General features: G+C 38.1%; 1 protein-coding gene across 1 annotated transcript in view; it reads left to right on the top strand.

The window, feature by feature from the left end:
* The window catches only part of LOC145779279 (uncharacterized), a 92,305-nt gene extending 74,748 nt beyond the window's left edge, over positions 1–17,557 (top strand). The window contains exons 9-18 of the mRNA XM_082590824.1: positions 2,573–2,718; positions 3,036–3,186; positions 3,377–3,536; positions 3,876–3,992; positions 4,300–4,474; positions 9,871–10,007; positions 15,274–15,377; positions 15,486–15,637; positions 15,987–16,088; positions 16,792–17,557. Coding sequence (XP_082446950.1) covers positions 2,573–2,718; positions 3,036–3,186; positions 3,377–3,536; positions 3,876–3,992; positions 4,300–4,474; positions 9,871–10,007; positions 15,274–15,377; positions 15,486–15,637; positions 15,987–16,088; positions 16,792–16,897 — 1,350 coding nt within the window. The 3' untranslated portion in view covers positions 16,898–17,557. The remainder of the gene's footprint in view (positions 1–2,572; positions 2,719–3,035; positions 3,187–3,376; positions 3,537–3,875; positions 3,993–4,299; positions 4,475–9,870; positions 10,008–15,273; positions 15,378–15,485; positions 15,638–15,986; positions 16,089–16,791) is intronic.
* Positions 17,558–22,662: the final 5,105 nt, after the last annotated feature.

Consider the following 22,662-nt stretch of genomic DNA (forward strand, 5'->3'; position numbering starts at 1 on the left):
AGTTCAGCATCAGTTGGATAGCAGACCTTATAAATTGACACTTATACACGTAATTACTGTATATTTAATCGTAATAAAATTTCTTTATTTGATTGCCAATGCAAATTGGAAGCCACGTGATAACAACTAACCACTGCAAGGGAATGTACCTTGAAAGGATTTGTCATGTCCACAACGTTAAAGAAAAAACACTGCGCGTAATGGCCCAATTAGCCCAAGCCAGCAAAATCGTTTGCACGAGGACGTTTCCTTGATTCTTATTTTACGAATAGACGCGTTTAGAGCTCTGGTGGTCATCCAACTGTTCGGAATCCCAATAAAGTTTTTCTAAAAATAAAGAGTAAAGATGCAAACGCATTTTTCAATTTTGTGCTTTCAGATAGATTTGGAAAATGCACGAGATGTTAAATATTCGTTTTGCCACCAATAAAAAAACATCCTTTTCGAACATAACTTTTTTGCAGACATGAAACACAAGTTTCAATCATATAAAACATATCGAAACAATTGCGTTACGGTCTTACGGATATAAGAACGAATCGTTACATTACGCAATAGTATAAAAAAACGAAAACAAAATATCAAACAATGCGTGAGGTTACTTGCAAAAAATCACGACCAAACAGATACAATTACAGCTACTTACGTTTTTGATTCGTTGTGCAAACTTTTTTTGTAACACTTTCCGCTGTAATCGCTATAATTTCCATTTGACCACCATCATCGTTCACTATGCTGTTTCTGCTTTGGTCACACGAAATGCATATAGCTTTGCCTAATCGAGACACTTTTAACTTTCAAAAACAAAACTTCGTTTCCAAACTTTTCATCAAATTTTCCTATAATTCTACTGATGATCCGCTGGGATGCACGGTGTGACAAAACATAAAAAATAGAATAACTTTATACTGATAAGGCCACACTTGTGTTGCGAAAGCTCTGTATTTAAATGAACCAATTCTTCTGATTTGTTGTGATATTGTTTACTTTACTTTTAACTTTGACTGTTATTTTTGTTTGGTTTTTAAATCTTTATCTTCGGACTGGCAAAGCTTTGGTAGGTGATTCCTGACAGTTTCGCATACTTGTAGAGGCTTTTGACGCAGGACCGGTTACCGAGATTGACAGACTGAAATTTCCGATTTTTGAAGTGTTGTTGCCGGGGAATTATTCCATCCATTAGGTGCCGCTGCATGGAGAGCAGTCCTTAGAATGCGTTGCTTAAGCGCACACTCCGAGAGTCGAACCAGCGCCGCTTGATCTTGAAGCCTTTTCGTTCACAAAGTCACGCACTAACCAACTGAGCTATCGGGGTGGACGACCTGACATTTAATCGCTGGTTTTAGCCGCTACTGCATATATCTTCAGCACAAATTTAACAAATGCTGTAGCCTACACTGTGTGCTGTGCGAATGAAGTTTTGACAAAACGTTGTGTGGCCTCTTGCTACACTCGACTGCCAAGAAACAAAACTAATCATGACAAAAAAGGATTGTTTCGTCACGAGATAACATTTTGTCACGACAGTGTTTTGTCTTTTCAATATTGCAAAACATTAGATTCAACGTTTAAAATGAGAAACAGCTGTTTCATGAAGTCAGGTCAATTTAATTTTAAATTATTGGAACCGCTGTGATTTTACCCTGCTGATAAATAAATCGTCTTTCAAGCGATAATAGGCAAGTCATTTACATTGTATTTTTCCGTCTATCCAACCTAATAGACATTTGATCAACTGACCAATTGCAGAATGCTGCGATATTTCCTGACTAGTGACTACATCTACTTCATAGCAACTGATCGATCAAGAAAACTATAACCAGAGTGCATTTTTTCTGTAAAAGTTAACTATTATTTGAACATGCAAAGCCGGATATTTTGACCGAATTGACTTCTTTTTATCCCAACATTTCGCAAAAAAATTCAGTCAATGATCGAAAAAAGACCTAACGATGCATGCTTTAGAGCAGAGGTGACGAACCTGCGGCCCGTCAAAGAATTTTGTGCGGCCCGCAAAACAATTTAAAAATCGCCTATGCGAACAGTTTTTTTCTAAAATGCACTTTACAATAAGTCGTTATACAGGTCGAGGCTGACAGATGAAAATCTTAGTATGCAGTTGAGAGTTGCCACATCGTCTGTTCGACCTAATATTGAACGCTTAGTCAAGCAAAATTTTTTCCAAAAATCCTACTAAGCAATAAATTCAATGCTTCAATGTTATTTTTTAATATTTTATGCTTCAATTCTGCATTAGATAGCTTCAGCTGTGTGATTCGCCTGGGCTTTTGTTTGTTGTTTGAAAAAGAAATTTCATTAACTGATTTGTTGTTTCGGAGCATAATTGTCGAAACATTTAGTCAACTTGAGCAAAAAGGATAGAGCCAAAAAAAAGAAGAAATCATACTCACAAAACCTTTCTAATTCAGATGGAATTAGTTTTTATCTAAATATCTGATGCATCTTAGTAAGATGAACTATGATAGTGTCTGCTTTGCGTTTCCACATTGGAAATGTTAACGAACTTTAATTTGAAAGTCATACCCTTCAGTTCCCAGTATATTGTTGCAAGGTGGCGTTAAGATCACGAAGAAGCCTGATCGCGCATGACAGTGCAAAGCCAGAGAGTCTACCAGAGCTAGTGAACGTCTACATTGAGTCGTGCTATGCTCCTGCGTATGAGCAGTTCATTGAACGGATCCAGGATAAACTAAACAGGTTCTTTTGATTGACATTGTGTTGCAGTCTATACTTTCTTTTCTATTTTTGTCGTTTCCACTATGACCCTTTTGGTCCTTATTAAAATATCTAATGAGAAAAGGATGTGTTCGGAATCAAAAAGTGTAATTCTGCAACAATTGTCATTGCATCTTGTGGCTAGGTTTTAAAATCAAAATGATTGGCTGTATTCGTGCACTAGTCCTGTAATTTATAAACCTAAACGTCATTGAATGAACATTATCATGCTGTAATCTGAAAGTGCATAAACTGCTGTTGATCTAATGTTTTTTCGAACAAAACTTGTTCTTGTTTAGCATTCAAGCTGATACGCTCAAGAATGAAAAGGCAATTTCACTGTCGAATCCAGAAATAATGAAATTGATTCGGTTCGGATCAAGCCAAGGAACTGAAGAATTGATCAAAGAAGTCGATGAGCTTGCCATTAACTGCAAGAAACTAGCCAAAGTGAATTTAAATTATATTTGTTCATTATAATTCAGACTGCTGATTTAGTAATTACTATGACAAGTTACAAGCGGATCTTTTTAGCGAAGTAATTTTTGCCATTTGAGGCTTGATGGATGGTTGGAACAAGTTGATTTACTGTTCTTCTCATATTGTAGAATCGTTGGATTAAAATCAGGTTAATTTGCAGCAGGTTTACTGGAAACTCGCAAAGTCGCGTTTGAGCAAAATGTTGAGTTTATGCGGAAATAAATGTGTAGCCGGTGAACTGCTTCCTGCTTTGGAGCGTTTCCAAGAATATGGCGACGTTTCGCGGTTGCTTGAGAATTCTACAAATCAACTACAATCTGGTTTGTGTTTGACAAATAATTAAGTTTTTGAGTCAACGTTGATTATGTCAACAAGCAAGTGCTTTTGTGCTTGGTGCGATGTGATGTAGTTTATCATAACAAACACCAGGTGAAAACCAAAGTTCTAAAGTTTTCTCCCATTAAAATTAAGGCTAAATTGTTATCGTACACTGCTTGCACCGAACTTTTAAGTACCATAAGAATAGAGCAATTAAATGCAATTTTTGTGTTAGAAATTGCTGGTTGAATTGAAATTGTTACGAATTCTTGTCTAAGCACCAGCAAATGTGTAATCTGCTTGGAAAAATCTTATTTGAACTAATACTTAATGTGATGCAGCACTTGAGAAATTAGATAAAGAACAGGAAGAGGTTGAAAAAGCTGGTGCGGTACCAAGTGATGAGCAAGTTGCTTCTTATCAACGTTATATCAAAGAAATTCAACAACTTGAGGATGGTAGGAACCACAGTGCCCTGTTGCGACAATCCTTAGGTTTTAGAGTTATACTCTGTCTGTTCAATGGGATATAATTTCGTTTCTTAACTGTCTTTAAAACTTACTTGCATTCAGCTGTCATCTGGTAACAGATTTGTTTTAGCAAACGAAATGAGTGAAGCTGAAGTTGCATTTGAAGTATGAGTAATTGCTTTTGCAAGAGCATGTGAGGATACCACAAGACGACTACTTTATTTCTGACGTTTCAGTCAACAAACTTTGAACTTCATTGTGGCAACATTCAAATTATGTTCATTTTTTGATAAAGCATTGAAATCTATAAACGAGGAGGAAGACAAAGCGAGACGTTGCAATGATGAGTACAAACAACTAATGCGACACATCACGGAAATTCAAGAGAAATTGAGATTTAACCAAGTTGATGCACAAACGAAATACGTGGAAACAGTTAAAAAAGTACAAGAAAGCAAGATATTGAAGAGGTATTCTTAATGCACATGTTCTTAATCTTCTTCTGAGTTTATTCCCACTTCAAGTGGGGTCACCTGTGCCGATTGCAGTCCTCCACATTACTCTGTAAACTGCATCTTCTTTGTTCACTTCCACTATTTCCATATTTTCTGCCACACAGTTTCTCCATCTTTTTTTCGGTCTTTTTCTCTTTCTTTTGCCAATTTTCAATTGTCTCATTTTTCTTCTGCCACAGTCTTTGTCTCAAAGCATATGCTCCATATTAAGAATGTTTAAATAAAGAGTCTCAAACTTCAATTGCTTTGATGGCTAAATGAAAACTTGCAAATCAACCCCCAGGCCACAATACACAGAAAGAAGTCAATAAACAAAATAACACAGTTAAAACGCAATAAAAAAGGTAGTAAGAACTAGGGATGAGCAATATAGAATTTCGAATAGTTGCAATCCGAATATCTAATTATTCGAATTGAAATGACATTTCGAATCAAATTTTCCAAACCGAAATGAAAATATCTGCTTTTTCGACCACCAAAATTTTTTATCGATTTTTCGCCGATCAGTTACGTTCGGCTCAGCGATAGTCATTCACCCTAGCAAAAACGGCTAGCCAGCTCTTTACCAATTACCAGTGCGTTTTGTAGACGTCGGAAGATCGTTGTGCTGTGGATTTGCATCTTACTAAACATGGAACACAATTCAATTCTGGGTGAGGCTACCGCTACATATAGTGTCATAAGTTCCGCAACAATGCAGAAACCTAATGAAATGTATGATCTATTGAGCTCCGGTGTTGAAGCGACAAATACTTCAGCATCAAGTATCCATGATAACGAACAGCTTTTAGCTGCTGAAGAAAACCGATCGTCCCTTAATGCAAAAGTGCCAAACAGTGATGCAATTGAATGGTAGAACAAAAATAAAGAAAAGTTTCCGCTGTTGTTTGATCTTGCGAGGAAGTATTTAGTCACTCCTGCATCCTCAGAAAGATTCTTCTCGAGTGCTGGATTAACAGCATCAAAACTGCGATTGCGGCTCACTGGAGAGCATTTAGAAGCTTTAAACATTCTTCACTGCAACAAAGACTTGCTCTCCTGGGCAGTTACTGCTGTTTATTCGCTTCGTTGCCACTTTTCCATTATGTGTCTTTAATAAAACCAGAATAAAAACAAAGCTTTTTTACATTTTCTGAAATTAAAATGAATTATTCTAGAATAGGTATTCGAAATTCTAAATTTGAAAAATTATTCTAGAATAATTCTAGAATAGCTTATTCTTCTATTTTGCCCATCCCTAGTAAGAACGCACCAAGAGCGGTAGATCGCAAGAAAAAGTAAGAACAACAATGAGATGGAAAAACGGTAGCCACTTTAACGTGTCAATTCTCAGTAAGACTCAATGACACCTTCAACCAATCAAAACATCTTTAAGTGGCTACTGTCCAATTGTGTCCCTTTTAGCACTCAGCCAGAGAGTTGATTCGTGCTTTGAACTTTGTTTGTTTACAGAAGAAAAAGAGTTATGACATGAGTGGGAATCGAACCCACGTCATCGAAATTTATTCTCTAACCCTTGTTGGCTACGGCGGAACGTTCACATAATTTACTTTCTATCGGAATTGTTTGTATTTTTTTCTGTGTTTTACCTCTAACTTCTGATTGGTTGAAACGGTAGCCACTGTAACAAAGGAACTTTTGTAATAGCCAGTGAAGCTTCGAAGCAATCAACCAATCAGAAGTACAGGTAGAATAGCGTTTCAACCAATCAAAAGTTATAGGTAGAACAGAGAAAAAACGCAAACAGTTCTGATAGAGTGTAAATATGGAGCAATAAAACAAAGTAACTTCAGCAGGTTTAACATGATGTATTACATACACAAATATAACATAATTAAAAATAAACTCTAACGTTTTCGACAGATACGTGTGTCCTCATCAGGAATTACATATCTGCAATATACATGAAATGAAAATCGTAAAGTAAATTTGACTTTGCACTGTAACTGTATACTAACGACACTCCAGACTGAAAAGCACAAACTGAACGAGTGACACAGAAATGATTACAAATAAATTGTACGGTGAAAAACAGATCACATGAGGTGTAAACTACAGGCATTTGACAAACAATTAGAACACACACAAGAGGAACGATGAGCCACTGGCGAATAACTGCCGATTGAGAGACGGATTATTACACTTGATTCTTAAGGCTTCCATGATCTTAGTCTGAAATTCAGATCTTCTCGCAGAGATGATTTTAAATTGGTCGATCGAGACATTGTCAGTGCATGTTTCACAAAAGGCGATGTGCTCTTTAATTGCACTTTTGGTTGTTAAGTTTGGGTTTAAGTGCTCCCCGGCCCTTGTCAACAAATGTCTGGTTGACATACCAATGTATGTCTGGTTTGCGGCATGCAAACAACTAAATTTATACACAACATTCGAAGAAAGAGCAAAGGGGGTAGGCGACTTCAGTTGAAAATATTGTGTTTTATATATAGGATGAATGTCATATGAAAATTTCTTTTTTATAAGTTTAGCTAGTGTTTTTGCAAAGCTTGTTGAATCTTTTCCTAAAAAGGGTATACTGATAAAATAACTAAAATTTAGTCACTTTGTTTTATTTCTCTATGGTTCAACAAAGCAAAGTCTCTACCAAAGCTTTATCAAAGTAAATATGATAGCAGTGTATAGAAATCAGATAGAAAGTGAACGTTTCCCAGTAGCCTGCGTGGCCTAGAAGGTTAGAGCTAGGAAATATATTTTAATGAAGTGTGTTCGGTTTGTACCCATGCCATAACTCTTTTTTCTTCTGTAATTAACGTACAAAGTTTAAAGCACGGATCAATTCTCTAGCTGAGTGCTAGAACGGTCACAATTCGACAGTAGACGGGGTCGCACGTTCTGATAGGTTGACGGTGAGTCTGAGAATTGACATGTTAAAGTAGCTACTGGTTGAAACGCTATTCTATCTGTACTTCTGATTGGTATTACTGGCTCTTACAAAAGTTGGTTATGTTAAAGTGGCTACCTGGAAAAACACTGTACAAACCCCCCAAAAAATGCAAACAAAACAACGCACCTGGAGAGTAAAAATATTGCAATCAACTTTCAAAAAGCGCTGAAAAACTAAACTCTTGAAGAACTGACTTCAGCAAATACCAAGGTTATTATTGTGATAACGACACAACAACTGAATAGGCGATGTGATTGTGATGTAGTAATACGAGTTTCTTGCCCGCAATAAAATAGCGCCACAGGAATGCTAAAAGTCGTGTGAAGTGTGATAGGCATTTTCAGATTTATTTTTTGAACAATTTTAGAGTAAATTTTGCCTTTCTAAATCTATAGCAAATTATGTAAGTCTGTAATTGTTAATTATTTCAAAGTTTAAAAGTGCATCGCGGGCTGAACCAAAAGTCCTTGCGGGCCACATGTGTCCGCAGTCCGAGTGTTTGAGACCATTGATTTAAATTGCATTGCAATATTACCATTAATCTATATCCCCAGAGAGGAGAGGCTGAAACGTTTTGGTAAAATTTTATTGTCACATGTTAAACATTTACTCGTGTGTACGCAAATTCAAAACGATGAAGTTTTTAGAGAAAAAGTAGTATTGGTTTTGTTAGGAAATTTAATTTGTAATTTGGCTCCAAAATTTTAAAACATTTGCTTGTACCCATAAACGGCGATAGTTATGTCAGTCTGTCAGACCGTGTGCAGTTTAATAATAACTTTACTTGCGAACTCCTTATTTGCATTAAAGGTGAGTGTTTGGTGCCGTGATTTGTGCGAAAATGCTGTTTGTCAATTTTAATCTCTACCTTTTATCTTCTACTTTACCAGGATTTCGCTTTCGCTAAAGTTTTTAAGTTTTAGAATCAGGGTTGACCAAGAAGGTTTCCCCCACTTTAGTTTTACTCGGGTAAAACCCTGGGGGAAACTGGGAAAAACGTGAATTGTTAAAATTTGCAAATGTGAATGAAATAATGATTACTCCTCATAGTTAATGTTTATTACCATCAAATTTTGAATGAACCTATAACTATAAGATTTCCTGTGCTCATCCTACAAAAAAAAGATACTGTGATTTACTAATATCTAATAATAGATAGGTCCAATCATTAGTTTACATAGATGAACATACCAGTATGTTATCAAGTCAGATGCTCCCCTGTGCCTAACATGCAGTCAGCGAACAAAATTGTAAACATTGAACAACAAAAGCCAAAAAAAAAAAGATTAAGAGCCGGTATAATCTCAGTCATTGATGACATGTCAACAGTCTTCATTGTCCACATTGAACAGCTCTTCATGTGGGGTTTCAGATTCTTTCCATCCAAAGTGTCTATAAACATGCACTAATTTGGCAACCCTCTCAATGCCCAGTCTATTTCTTTGCTTTGTGTGGATTAAAGCCATGCTACTGAACAAGCGTTCTATTCCAGCACTGGATGGTGGGCATGATGATATTGCCATCATCAATGACCAAAACTTCTTTACTGGCTCATTGTTTGCAACTTTTCTTATGTATTGCCAATATTTAAGTGGTGACAATTTTTTCATTGATTTGATAAAAGAGATGTTTGGAAAAATAGATGTATCCTTAGTTTCATATCCTGCCAACTATACGAGAATGAAATTGTCATCTTTTTCAAAAACAAAGTTGCGTGCAGTTTCTTGCTCATCTGCAGACAAAGTCATATATTTTTGAAACTGATCAACATTTTCTTCATTTTTCTTCTCACTTTTCTCCTTCCATAAGAGTAGCACACTAGACATCGTTTTTGAAGCTTTTCTTTTTTTTCTGTGGGAGGAAGCCTTTTAGGAAAGTGCTTACCACTGAGGGACTCGGACTGGGAAGACTATGTGGACGACATCTACTGCTTTCCGACAAGTGCTGGAAGATATCAGTTGGTTTGCAAACTGCAATTTAAACTGAAGCAATTAGTCACAACAGCACAACACTGACTGGCGTGGTCTTTGGGCTGGAGGTAGACCATCTGAAATCAATAAGAAACTACTATTAGTAGTTTGGTACTGCCAGCAGGCAGCAGACAATGAGTCAGTACGCATTGAGAGAGTGTCAAAAAAAACCTGAAGTATCACTCTGTGATGATCCGGAGCTTTATCTATTTTATCTAAGTATCGATGCAATTCAGATGGAAAATGTCATGAGATAACAGCTAAACAGCTATATTGCATAAGAAACTTCACAAACAACACTTTTACAAGTTTTGAGAGTTTCCCCTGTTTTTCCCAGTTTCTCCCAGTTTTACCCGGTTTCCCCCAGTTTTACCCGGGGGAAACTGGGAAAAACCTCCCAAAGGTTTTACCCAACCAACCCTGTTTAGAATCGATATTTCAAAATCAATATGAACCGCACTAACCCACAATTTGCGCAGATATGTCCTGTGGGACTCGGTCAGTGACGAACCACTTTGCAAACGTTTTGTCTTTTTCCAAGAGACGTTGGTTTTTGTTTTTAATCTTTCAAAAGAAAACATGGTGCTCTCAACTGCCATGGAGTCCTGTATCCCAGGTACTGTATTTTTGATGTGCAGAGAATAGCACTAAACTAAACGTGATCTATTTATGTATCCCAACTCCATCTCGGAGGAAATTGCCTCGCAAACAAGTCACTGTTCTGTTCGGTCATACCCATTAGGGGTATGCAATTTATTCTAACTTTATATTCCCATATCATATTTTGTAGAGTTTTATTGTGCAAATGATGAATATGCAGAAAATTTTCATTTACCTAAAAGAAACTGCACCCTCCAATTGCGAAAACTCTCAACTGACTATACAAGATACGCCCTGATAGCTCAGTTCGTTAGTGCGTGAGGTGACTTCCTGAGCGAAAAAGCTCAGTAAAATTTTATTGTCACATGTTAAACATTTACTCGTGTGTACGCAGATTCTAAGCAATAAAGTTTTTAGAGAAAAAACAGTAACGGTTTTGTTATGAACTTGCCATTTTGTCAATGCCACAGTCCATGGAAACAATTGTAGGCAGTCTTCCAGCAATAGCTAGTTCTATTGTGCAATCCCAACAAGTGCAATGTGCATGTTTTTGAATGTGGCCAGAGCAACTGCAGATGACCACGTTTAAGATTATAGTGTGTAATAAACTGACTTTTCTTACTCTGATGAGTAAATCTGCTTTATGTTGTCGAGTTTGATGAGTGAACACACTGATTGCACATTAAAATGATAACCTGCTGTACAAGTGTACATATTCGTCTTTTTTGTTTTCTTGACGCTGAGAATGGTCACACAGTTAGCCTGGAGTATGACGACATACAGCACAGAGACGCATAAAAGCTAATCAACGTATTTTTTCACTCAGAAATAAAACTGTTTGAAAAAAAGTCTACAACTAGCTGACTATCAATGCATGAATGTAAAGTAGGGTTTATTAACCCTTGCAGCATCATCATAATCCATCGTCGGTTTGTTCCCTACTAGTGGGGGTGGCCGATTGTTTCCGCGCAGCAATTGTTTTAATCCCTTTTCTCCATTTCACCCTGTCCCTTGCATCTTCCTCCTTCAGTCCGACTTTTTTAAATTCATCCTTCACTTGTTGTTTCCACGTTCTTCTTGGACGACCGCGTTTCCTCTTCCCATCCACCTTTAGATCTAGTGCCTTTCTAAGAAAACTTCCTTCCTCCTTCCTTATCACATGTCCATACCATCTTACTCCATTTGCCCTTGCCATTTGGTCTATGGTCTCTCTCATCTCAAGCATATCCAACAATTCTTCAGTCCTTTTTTCCTTTCTCGTTTTCACCCCACACATTGCTCTCACCATTGACCTTTCCGTTCTTCTCAGGATTGCCAGTTCACTCTCTCTCAATACCCAATACCCATGTCTCGCTACCATATAGCATTGCAGGCCGCACACAGCTCCGATATACTTTTCCTTTCATCCTTAGTGAAAATTGTCTGCCATACAACATTTCCCCACATTCCCTGAACTTTGCCCAGCCCAATCTTGCCCTTGTCACCGCTGCTTCACATCCACCACTTCCATTTATCCGATCACCCAGATAACAGAAGTCTGTCACTGTTTTGATGCCATGGCAGAACTCATCATCATGGCCTTCCACTTCATTCCTTCCTTTACTGCATTTCCCACAAACAAAACACTTCGCCAATCTTGTTGCGGCTCTCTTGACATTAGCAGTTAGCACATCTTGCATGTACCCACTTTCCACATTCCTTGTATTGCATTGAATTTCTCATCACTCTCTTGCCACATATTCCACAGGGATCTACTTTGCTCTCAACAACTGTTCCTTCTGCTCCACTCACCATCACTTTCGTTTTTTCAAGATTCACCTTCATAGCCTTGGTTTCAAATGCTTCTTTCCATTTCTCAAACTTTCTCTCCAGTCCCTCCATACTATTACTTGTCAAGACCAGGTCGCCTGCATACAAAATTTCACTCAATAAGCCCTCCCTCACTCCTTGAGTTACAACGTCAACCACAATAGCAAATATCAGAGGTGACAAAACTGATCCTTGGTGTACACCAACCTTCACAAAAAACTCATTTGAATAATTTGATCCAACTCTCACTTTTGTTCTTGCATCCTCATACATAGACATCACAGCTCTCACTAATACCTCCGGTATACCTCTTTTCCTCATTGCCCACTCCATCACTTTCCTTGGTACTCTGTCAAATGCCTTTTCTAAGTCGACGAAACACATATATAGTTTTCTCTGTTTCTCTCGGTATTCCTCCTGCATTCTTCTCAATATAAACAGAGCATCCACTGTACCTTTTCCTGGCATAAATCCAAACTGCATATCATTTAATTTCACCAATGTTCTCAACCTCTTTTCTAGTATTCGCTCCACAATTTTCATTCCATGCTCTAGTAGTTTTACACCTCTATATGCACTGCAACTTCTCACATCCCCCTTTCTCTTGAACAGTGGAACAACAGTACTATGCTTCCATTCCTCCGGCATTCCCTCTCCATCTAATACCTTTTGGCTAAGTTGTAGCATTACTTCAATTCCCAACTCTCCACTTGCTTTTATCATCTCTACGCTCACTTCTGATGGACCGGCTGCTTTATGCAGTTTCATTTGCCCCATTGCCTCCACCACTTCATCACGAGTAACCTTTCCCACTGGACCCTCCACCAGATCAACCTCTGTCATATGATCCCATACATTCTCCTTATTCATAACATTTTCCATATGTTCCTTCCACACTTCTCCTCTGCTTTCCGGGCTGAAATGCAACTTCCCATCTCCACTCCTTATACATCTTCTCCCTACAATATCTTTCCCATCCTTTTTCATTTGCTTTATGAGTCTGAATACTTTGTTTTGGCTTTCCCCCATTTTATTAAGTTCCTCCTCAGCACCATTCTTCATAGCTCTTGCAACAACCCTCTTTGCCTTCTTTTTCATACTCTTATACTTCTTTTTATTCTCTTCTGACCCATTTTTGCGCCACTGCTTGTATGCATCTCTTTTCTGTGAAATCGCATGCTTCACCTCTTCATCCCACCACCATGTGTCTCCACGATCCTTTCTCACTTTCTTTTTCCCACATACTTCATCACCTGCTGCTAGGACACCTTTCTGAAATGAAGCCCACAAGTCCTGCGCACTCATGTTTACCAGCTCTTTTGCTCTTTTCACAAACTTAATTCTCGTTTCTTTTTCCTCCAGTTTCCACACATTTCTCACAAAAACTCGTTCTTTCTTCACAATTTTCTTCACTTTTTTCATATTTAAGTCTCCTACTACTAGTCTATGCTGCAACTCCCACGGAATTACTTTCACATTCTTCAAGTACTTTCTCTGTTCCTGCCCAACCACAATAAAATCAATTTCCGACTCATGTCCTCCTGAGCTGTAAGTCACCTTCCTTTTCTCTTTCTTTTTAAACCATGTGTTGGCAATACAAAGTTTCCTTTCATCACAAAATTTAAGTAGCATTCTTCCTTCCATGTTTCTTTCCTCAAAACCATACCCTCCGTGAATGCCCTCGAACCCATTTGCTTGTTTTCCAACATGTCCATTAAAATCTCCTAATCCAAACACCAACTCTTTTGATCTCCGTAAATCCCATTCCTTTGCCAAAACATCATAAAAACTTTTCTTTTCTAAGTAATCCCTACCACTTTGAGGTGCATATGCACAGATTAGCCTCACTACCTCCTCTTCAAAAGCAAGTACCATTGTCATCACTCTCTCACTCCTTCTTTTAACTTCTATTACTTTCTCACATAATTCCTCTTTTACCAAGAAACCAACACCACCGATTCCCGTGTTATTTCCTGACCACCATAACTTATATCTCCTCCCATTGGCACCTAAAAACCGCGCTGACTGTCCCCTCCATCTTGCTTCCTCTAGGCAACATATATCCACCCTTCTTTTTCTTAGTTCTTCACATATTTCAGTTCCTTTACCACACAAACTTCCCACATTCCAGCATCCGATTCTAACACCATAATCTTTTTTCAATGTTTTTTTGTTTTCTCGGAACCCAGGGATTCTTCGCACCCCTTGCCCATCTAAGGACTGCTGGGGACTAGGGGCCATTTTTAGCTTTTGCTGCATTTAAATAATATTTTGGAGCATAGATTTTCCAGCCGGATGCCCTTCCTGACGCTAACCACAGTTATTGGCGGTGGGCCTAGCCTTTACTTAAAAAAGTATTTCCTGCAAGGCAGCAGAATTTCTAACAAGTTTTAGCCAACCAGTCGAGGTTGTTGCCCATGAGGTGGGACGTGGACCCACTTGTTAGTTTGGTGAGTGATCAAGACCAGTGTTCCCCGAGACCCATGGTGTAACAATCCATGGCGACTGCCCAGTGCCCAGGGTTCAAAGGTGCTACTTGTACCACACACCTACCTCACACAGCATGCTTCACAATAAAGCATGCAAACAAGAAACAGTACACAATACACATATAAGGTTGATCCAGCAATTCAAGACGAAATCAGCTGAGAAAAGGCTTTGTTAACGTAGCCGTTGTCATAAACTCTTGCATCATGAGCACTTCCAGGCTATCGAATTCATGAAAATTCCTTTTTCATCACATTTCCTCAACCTGAAACAAAAGTAAAAACTGATGTTGGCTACAGTGTAACTGTAGAAGTGTTTTTGCATAAACACACAACACAGCCATACTTTTTAATAAAACATCCAGTACATCGCCGGATTAAAACTGGACTACTACTACACTACTACGACCAGACATGTTATAATGCAGTCTTACACCACACCCAAACAACAGCACAGTATATAGTTATAATTGATTGATAACCAAACTATCTTACTCACAATACCTTAAATATCACAATTAAAATTATATCTTGGTTCGTCTGTTGCACTTTCTATGCAATGTGCTGTAATCATTGACTAATGACAGCCGCATTAGCTTCAAGTTGAGTGGTTGAAATGGGTAGCTTATCCTTCGTAGTTATAGTTGCATCAACGCAACTAGTAAATCCACCAATAGCTGCCAAACAATAAGTAACTTTTTGATAACCAACTTCATTTTGGACGTTTCTCAATTGCTGGGTAGTTACAGACGCGAAAGTTACTCATGCGAAGAGGCTGTACTCCTTTCGCCCGAAACCAAATGCAGCCGCAACGAGATTGCATGTGAACAAAAAGTTTTTCACGCCGCTCTGAGATTTCGTTTCGTCATTCATGTAAACGTAGCTTATGTTACTTGTAATTTTAATGCAGTAACATGATGCACTTATGAATTGCGGATGGTTATTTCTTTCTGATTATATTTTTCACGACAGTTTTTTTGTTTGTAGATGATGTTTCACCTTCAGATATCAGAATATACAAATTTCTACATCACCTCGTGGAATTCCATCTTAAGAGTACAAAATTGAACCAATTGCAGCGTTTTGATGAGGTGACTTCATAATTTTGTATAAGTTATTCTACTAACTAAACTATTTTCATGGTTCATGTCCAATTTGTAAAGAGACGTGTGACAAGCAAGGCTACTTTTTGTGAACAGGCTTTGAATCTCGTTTGTTGTTCAATTGCCGAAGCGCAACGTTTGTGTCTTGAAATCAACAAATTATCACTGGACTTCACACACTGCAACCCAAAGATCGGGGACACTCACATTGTAGTTCACTTCTACTCCAACACGCCTTGTACATGCAGGTATACAGAGTTTGAAGTAAATTTCTTTTTCTGTTTTGAACTTTAGTTCAAGAATTTGATGCTAGTTGCCAACGAAATGTTAATAGTTATCTAATTTTCATCGCTTTTGAAATTAGTCTTTGACCTTTTATAAGAAGGTGTGGTTTTGTGTGTCTTTGTATCCATCATCGGTAGCTATACATTTTTTTCAGCCGTTTACAACCAGAATCTTTTGCTTATTTATGGTTTTTGTTTAATAAAAAAATAATTTGTGAATTGTGAGTCCACAGTACTTTAGAACGGATTCTTTTTGTGACAAATGAGCTTGAAATAATTATATCGATAAGATTTTATCGTGTTTTTTTTCTAGTGTTAAGATTCGCTTTGATTTTTATGACGAATCGAACTCTTTGTGTGACTTCCTGCCTATTCGTTGGTGCGTTGTTGCTGATGAGCCCATATTTGGAGTAAGGTGAGTTTAACGAAGCGTTATCCACTGACAACATTGGGTTACTTAGAAAACAAACTTGATCTTTGTTGATCGAAACATGAGGGAATAAAGATGAAATAATTTTTGTTATTAGTGTAAATTGTGAGGGTAAAGAGGCTGTGAACGTGGCGGCCTTCATACACAAGCCATACCAACATGCAGCTTAAAATTTAACTGGAGGCCGATCTGTTAGCAGTTTGAGTAGTAGTTAATAAATATAGTCTTTCTGTATACGATATTATGTGTGATTTTGAGCTACTTTTATGCTATTTTTACCATATAAATAATAGACTAGATTGACAATAGAGACAACACTGGCAATAGAGACAAATTTTTTAAAACGTGAATTAGGAGTTTTGCAGTGGTTTGAGATTCAGTGATCACACTTTGGCTATTTGGATTCTCTTCAAAACTATCATTTCAAAGGGATGTAAAGCAAATTTAGCTTAGAGTTCAAAATCAAAATTATATCAGCCTTCAGTCAGGCATCCAGTTCTCACGTTGGCAAAGTTGTGTATAGTACTATATAAAGATCGCTATGGCGATGAAAAGCGTTTTCCTGGACGTTTGAATTCGCTTCTTCTCACCACCAAGCGACATCAGAAATATTTTAGAAATCCGCTAATGTCGTGATTTTCTAATTCATTTCCTGTAAGCTAAATATTACTGATATAAATTGTTTCAGTGCCACTGAAATTGAAAAGTCGCTACTGCAGATGAGTGGCCAGACCAGGCTAATTGACTTTGCAAGCCATGTAAAGAAACTGATGGCAAGTGGGAAGCCTGTGTAGTTGTGATCAGATTCGTCATGGACAATTTTGTAAATCAAATTGAAGTTTTAGCCTACATTGTCGTATTTTCCTGCTGTTTTTGTAGAGACAAAACAATATATCAATAACGTGTTTTTCTGAAATAATTGGCTGATGCTCTTGACTGACGATGGATTGAGCCGCTTCACAAGAGACAATTGCATCAACCATCTGATAGAAAAAACTGATCCTACTGCTCTATCTTCTTGCTTTTAATTCACTTATTTATATGGAATTTGATTTTAGTTTTATTAAAATACAGTATAATAGAAATTAAAATTTAATGACATCAACACACAATTACAACGGCATAACTGCAACAAAATAAACTAAATAGTTGCAGTCTGTTCGGTTACAAAAAGAACAGCCTTGCCATGCCATTAAATGTATTGATGAAAAATGTATTTTTTTTTCAAAGCGTCTTTCATCTTTGAAGATAGTTTCAAAGCGGAATGCATTTTTCATCAATAGCCTACAATGGAGTCTTCTAGTAGTAGTTGCAACTTTCCTTTGACGAATGCGAAAGTAAAAGCAGAAACAATGAAATATATTGGTTGTTTAATTGCATCACTGGCGTTTCGCGCACCGTGACAATGCACGTCTTCAGAGCGAATAGCGTACAAAATAAAATTTACGAAGTTGTATGCTGTTGTGCGGTTAATGGAAAGAGGAGAAGTTTAAACATACATTAATTATTTCAAATAGTAACCAAGAGATGTAGCAGCGGTTACTTTCTCCGTTTGATGACATAAAACTTTCGAAAAAGAACAAAGCGGAAGCAGTTGAGACAAACAAAATATTCGAGACGAAATTGATTTGCGATTAGGACGTTTCCAACTGTGCCAAAATAAAGAGAAATGTTATTTACCCTTCTAGCACGAGAAAAACATCGAGTAATTACAGTTTACACAATAGAACACATATATAATCCAGAAAGGACTGGCAGCACCGAATAACTTTGCGATAGGCATGAAACTTGTCCATCAAGATAATAAAGATTTATTCGTTTTCGATAACAGATTTCTATCGTTCGGTTGAGTACAATGCATCGGTAAATGTAGCAACTTTCTGCTGTAGTGCGTTGCGCATTAAGTTGTTTAAATTTTTGCTTTTAACTAGTTTATTCTGTGATGTTCTTTGAGTAATTGAGCATGTGCAAACAAAGAGACCCTCCATATTTTTGGCAGCTCTGCAGTAGGGTACGACACCGTTTTTGAGTGTTCAGTTTTTTTTCGATATTTTTAAACACATGCTTCATTTTCACGATGAGTCTTTTTATTAGGGTTGCCCACAGTGCTGTCCACGGGAACAATACCTGCTAACCCCGTTTCGGGCTCATAATCTATTTAAGTTATATCATATAATGAAGAAAACTTACTTGTTGTAGACAGATTTTCCGGACTTGTTTAATTTTTATAATGGAAGCGGTATAAATTCCAAAACTTATTGCCCAGTGCAGTATAAAGGTATTTTTAAGCCTGCAAGACTAACAACTCAAAATAACGCAGACAAGCCTATGTGCTTGAATTTTGGTTTGTAATCATTCTGTTACGTAATGAATAATGATCCTATAGCCTATCATTTGTAAAGCAGTTGAGGTTGCACATACGGTCAGCCCCGCTTAATCGAACCAGATCGGGCCCAGGCCTAACCGGTCCGATTGAGCAGGTGGTTCAATTAAGTGGGGAGAACAAATTTACAATCCTACCCTACAATCTTAAAGCTTAGACAGGATTTCAAGGACAAAAATGAGTGAAAAATTGAATGCGGCCCATCAATATTTGCAAATTGTGAAATAGAGCAGGATCTTTGGGTAGTAGTAGCAGGCCAGTTTTAATCCAGTAATGTCCCCGTTACTGAGGGTGGCCGGATTCACCTCCAAGTGTCGCAATCGCCTTCACACCCTGCCTCTACATCAGGGCTACTCAACTAGCAGACCGCGGTCCGAATCCGGACCTTCTGGGTGTTGATGGTGGACCTTGAGCTTTTGGAAGAATAACCTCATTGCCACGTTTCAGGGCTTCTTTAAACATTTCTAGGAGGAAGCATTTTTTACTGTGATTATCCTAGTTGCTGGGGAGGGGGAGCTTCGACTCCCAGTCTCCAAAAAACTTTCTCAGAAATCCATTTCGAGTTACATTTTACCTCAAAAAGTGGTTTGGTACAGATAACATAACTTTATTTGCGTGTTTGCGGTCTAATAACATTTGTTTTACATCATTGTTAGCCAAAACCTCTTCAGTAAATAAGAACATTTCAAATGGGCCATTTTCAACCTGGTGTTCATTTTCAAGCAGATGTTTAAATTTTTTGTCCTTATTTTTGATGAACGCTTCAAATTTAGAATTCAATGTAAAAACATTGATGTTTTCTGCTTGGAAGAGACAAGTTAAGTTCGTTCAGTTTTTCAAGCAAATTTGATAAATAGCAGAACTTTAAAACCAAATGTCATTGCGAAAATGATGGGCTCGGTCTGATTTTTTTTTTTGTTAGGAAAACCCAGGGATATCTAGAACAACTTCTAGTTGTTCTGGATATCCCTGGAAAAACCACGGCTCCAATTTTCAACACTAATAACTTTTTAAAGCTATCTTACTTCACCTTGCAACAAAATAGCTTTAAATTCTGATTTCATTTTACCAGTGACGATCGGTGAGGGAAAGCAGTGCTTACCTAAGCGAAAACTATGCAAAATATAATGACTGAATTCTAGGTGTAACTTCTTATTATTTTTATCACGTCTATTTTAACTTGAAAATTACTGTGTTCGTGGCTAGAATTACTCGTAACGCTTGTGAGTAGTCTAAGTCCTCACCAAACCGCATGTCTTGCCTATAAATGCCAATTAACGCAAACGCTCCTGTCAGAAACAACCACTGAGGCTCCAGGAAAGCAACTTTCACAGTTGCTTTCCCCAGGTTCAAAAACGCCTTCGTTTTATCCAATCCTCACTCGTTTTGCAAAACGTCACCAGCTGCTTAGCCAATCAGATGTGTTATGGTTAGAGAAGTTTTCCCGCGCTTTTTCAAAGTGAACAGCAAAGTTTTTGCTCTCCAGGTCTAAATATATAAGTTGGAATCAAGAAAAATTTAGGCCTGGAGAATAGCTAGATTTGTACAAATTGAGAAAGAAATTTAATTGTAGTCATTTTAGTCGAAAAATCGATAAAGAACTCGCGGAGAAGGGACAATTCAAAGAAACCTTGATTTAGCCTAGCTAGTAGCTACAGTATAGGCCTACCAGTGAATTCAGCAGCCATTTTTCTATTTGCATATTCTGAGTTGGATCGCTCATGGATAGCCACTTTTATTATTGAATATTGAAGACAAAGTAAAGAGAAGTCACAAGAAATGTTTTTGTCCTTTTTATATTCCACCCAACCGTAGTCAACCTTCATTTTCACTCAACCAAGTTCAAACCCTACCCAGGCTTGGTGCTGCAATCATCGACTCAAAGGAATGTTGTTTATGGTTACCAAATCAAATTTTTAAAGAAATGAATCTGGATTGTACGGTAGGCTATGTTACAATCCCGTTTTTGTTTTGTTGGCCAATAGATTGTAGTTCTGCGCAATTTTGAATTTATAGGAATGTAATCAGCTCTGTCTAACTGATTTTATAATTTTTGCCTTATTTTCATATTTTATGACGCAACAATAATATTTTTGAAAATTTGACCTTTCGAGCTGTTCCTTCTCTTATTTTTTCTATTTTTGTTTCCCCATGTTACAGTAGGCCTAATTGATGTCTTAATTAGGCTACTTGATCCATTAACTGCAACAGACCACATTTTGTTTTCAAAGCTGCATATGTTTAATTGCGTAGCATTTTAACCTAATGCATTTGTTTTAATACCACCGTTTTAAACTGAAATTAAATGATTAAAGTTTGTCTGAATAAAAAGTAGTTGGCCTACATCAATTACAGATAGGCTAATATTCACTAATCATCTTATATGTTATTGCGCTCAATTGTGTCTTTGTTTTTTTCTACAAGTCGTGCGGTCACCCTGAACCGGTTTCCTCAATTTTTTATCTTTCGTGGGGTCTTCTGTGACATCACAATTCATTTTTTAACTTGCCTATGAAGACTCAAAGTAAAAAGTTCAGGAAACTTGTAATTTTTTTTTTTTAATTTCTTTTCAATTTTATTTTTAATTGTTGACGCAAACACGTAGTGAACGGCAAACTAACAAAAGGGAAACTGGAAAAATAACTAAAACGTAATTTACCGATGCTTGACATTTGTCACATTAAGAACAGGAAACCAGCTGGCTCGATGACTGATATAGTCTTTCGCTGCTTCCTGTCTGTTGTGGTACCTAGATGGCTATGGTGCTATTCTATTCATGTTGTGTATAATTGTACCGTGCTATTGTTGCAACAGACAAAATAAAAGTTTTCTCTTTCTCTCTTTTCTCTTAGAGTTGCTTTCACAGTGACGTCAATGCGTACATTCGCTAGACTAACTCGTCATATGCACAGAATGGTCTCTCGTCACGGTACACAGCACAGCATAAAAGGCGAAAAGATTGTTGCTGTTTTTTGATGTCTCTTCGCCATGTACCGTACTTTAGGCCAGGGGTCCGCAAATAGTGGGTCGCGACCCAAATTTGGGTCGCGAGACCATTCACAGTGGGTCGCAAAACGGTTTAAAATTACTATAAATATAACTTGTATGGCAAAAATAAATACAATCATATAGTCTTTGATGTGCTGAGTTTCGTCTAATTTGGTAGGCTACAAGAAAATTTATACTTTCGATTGTAGTACAGTAGTTAAGCTCACGGTTATATATATAGCCTGGAAGACATCTTGAGCCAGGGCATGAAAACTCTCTCAGCTTATCTCCAGAACTGGCGACTGAAACTTAGCGAAAACAAAACTTTGGCGACAGCTTTCCACCTATACAATCGGGAAGCTGATCGTGAGCTACATGTTCAGAACAATGGAAAACCTCTCACCTTCTGCCCCGAACCAGAATATCTTGGGGTGACACTAGACAGATCGTACACATACCGCCACCATTTGGTGTCACTGCGCAAGAAAATGACATCCCACGTTGCACTACTCAAGCGCCTGGCAGGCCACAGCTGGGGGGCGAGGGCTGACACTTTGCGTAGGCTATAGCAGCCTTAGCCCTTGTTTACTCTTCAGCAGAGTACTGTGCACCTGTTTGGTGCTGCAATGCACATACGTAACATCGGCACTGCCATAAACAGCGCCCTGCGCACAGTTACCGGATGCCTGCGTCCCACACCATTGGATAATTTTGCCATTCTCGCTGGTATCCAACCTTCTGAGCTTCGTCGCGAAGAAGCCACTCTGTTTCTTGGCCGACGGGCACTAAAGCTTAACCATCTTCTCCACCACAAGATCTCTGCTTCCCCAAACCAGCACTCCAGTCGAGTGAAGTCAAGACAACCATTCGTGCCAGCCGCTCAACTTCTGATCAACTCAGCAGATGAACTTCATCTATGCGGCTACTTAGGCAGACTATAAATGGAATTCTGAAAGGAAGTCAAGTACCACCGGACTTCATTCGTTCATCCCCAACGCCGACACATGCCCCATCCGCCTGACACTACAAAGACAAGTATGGGTGCGCCTCAACCGTCCTCGTACGGGCGTCGGGCTTTTCCGGTTAACCATGCGCCATTGGGGAATTGGCCTCTTCTTCCTCCTGTGAATGTGGTGCCGAGGAACTGCAGACTGCAGACCACATCATCAATAACTGTACCATCTTCAA

This window comes from Aplidium turbinatum, chromosome 1 (genome assembly GCF_918807975.1).
Source record: "Aplidium turbinatum chromosome 1, kaAplTurb1.1, whole genome shotgun sequence".
Taxonomy (NCBI): Eukaryota; Metazoa; Chordata; class Ascidiacea; order Aplousobranchia; family Polyclinidae; genus Aplidium; species Aplidium turbinatum.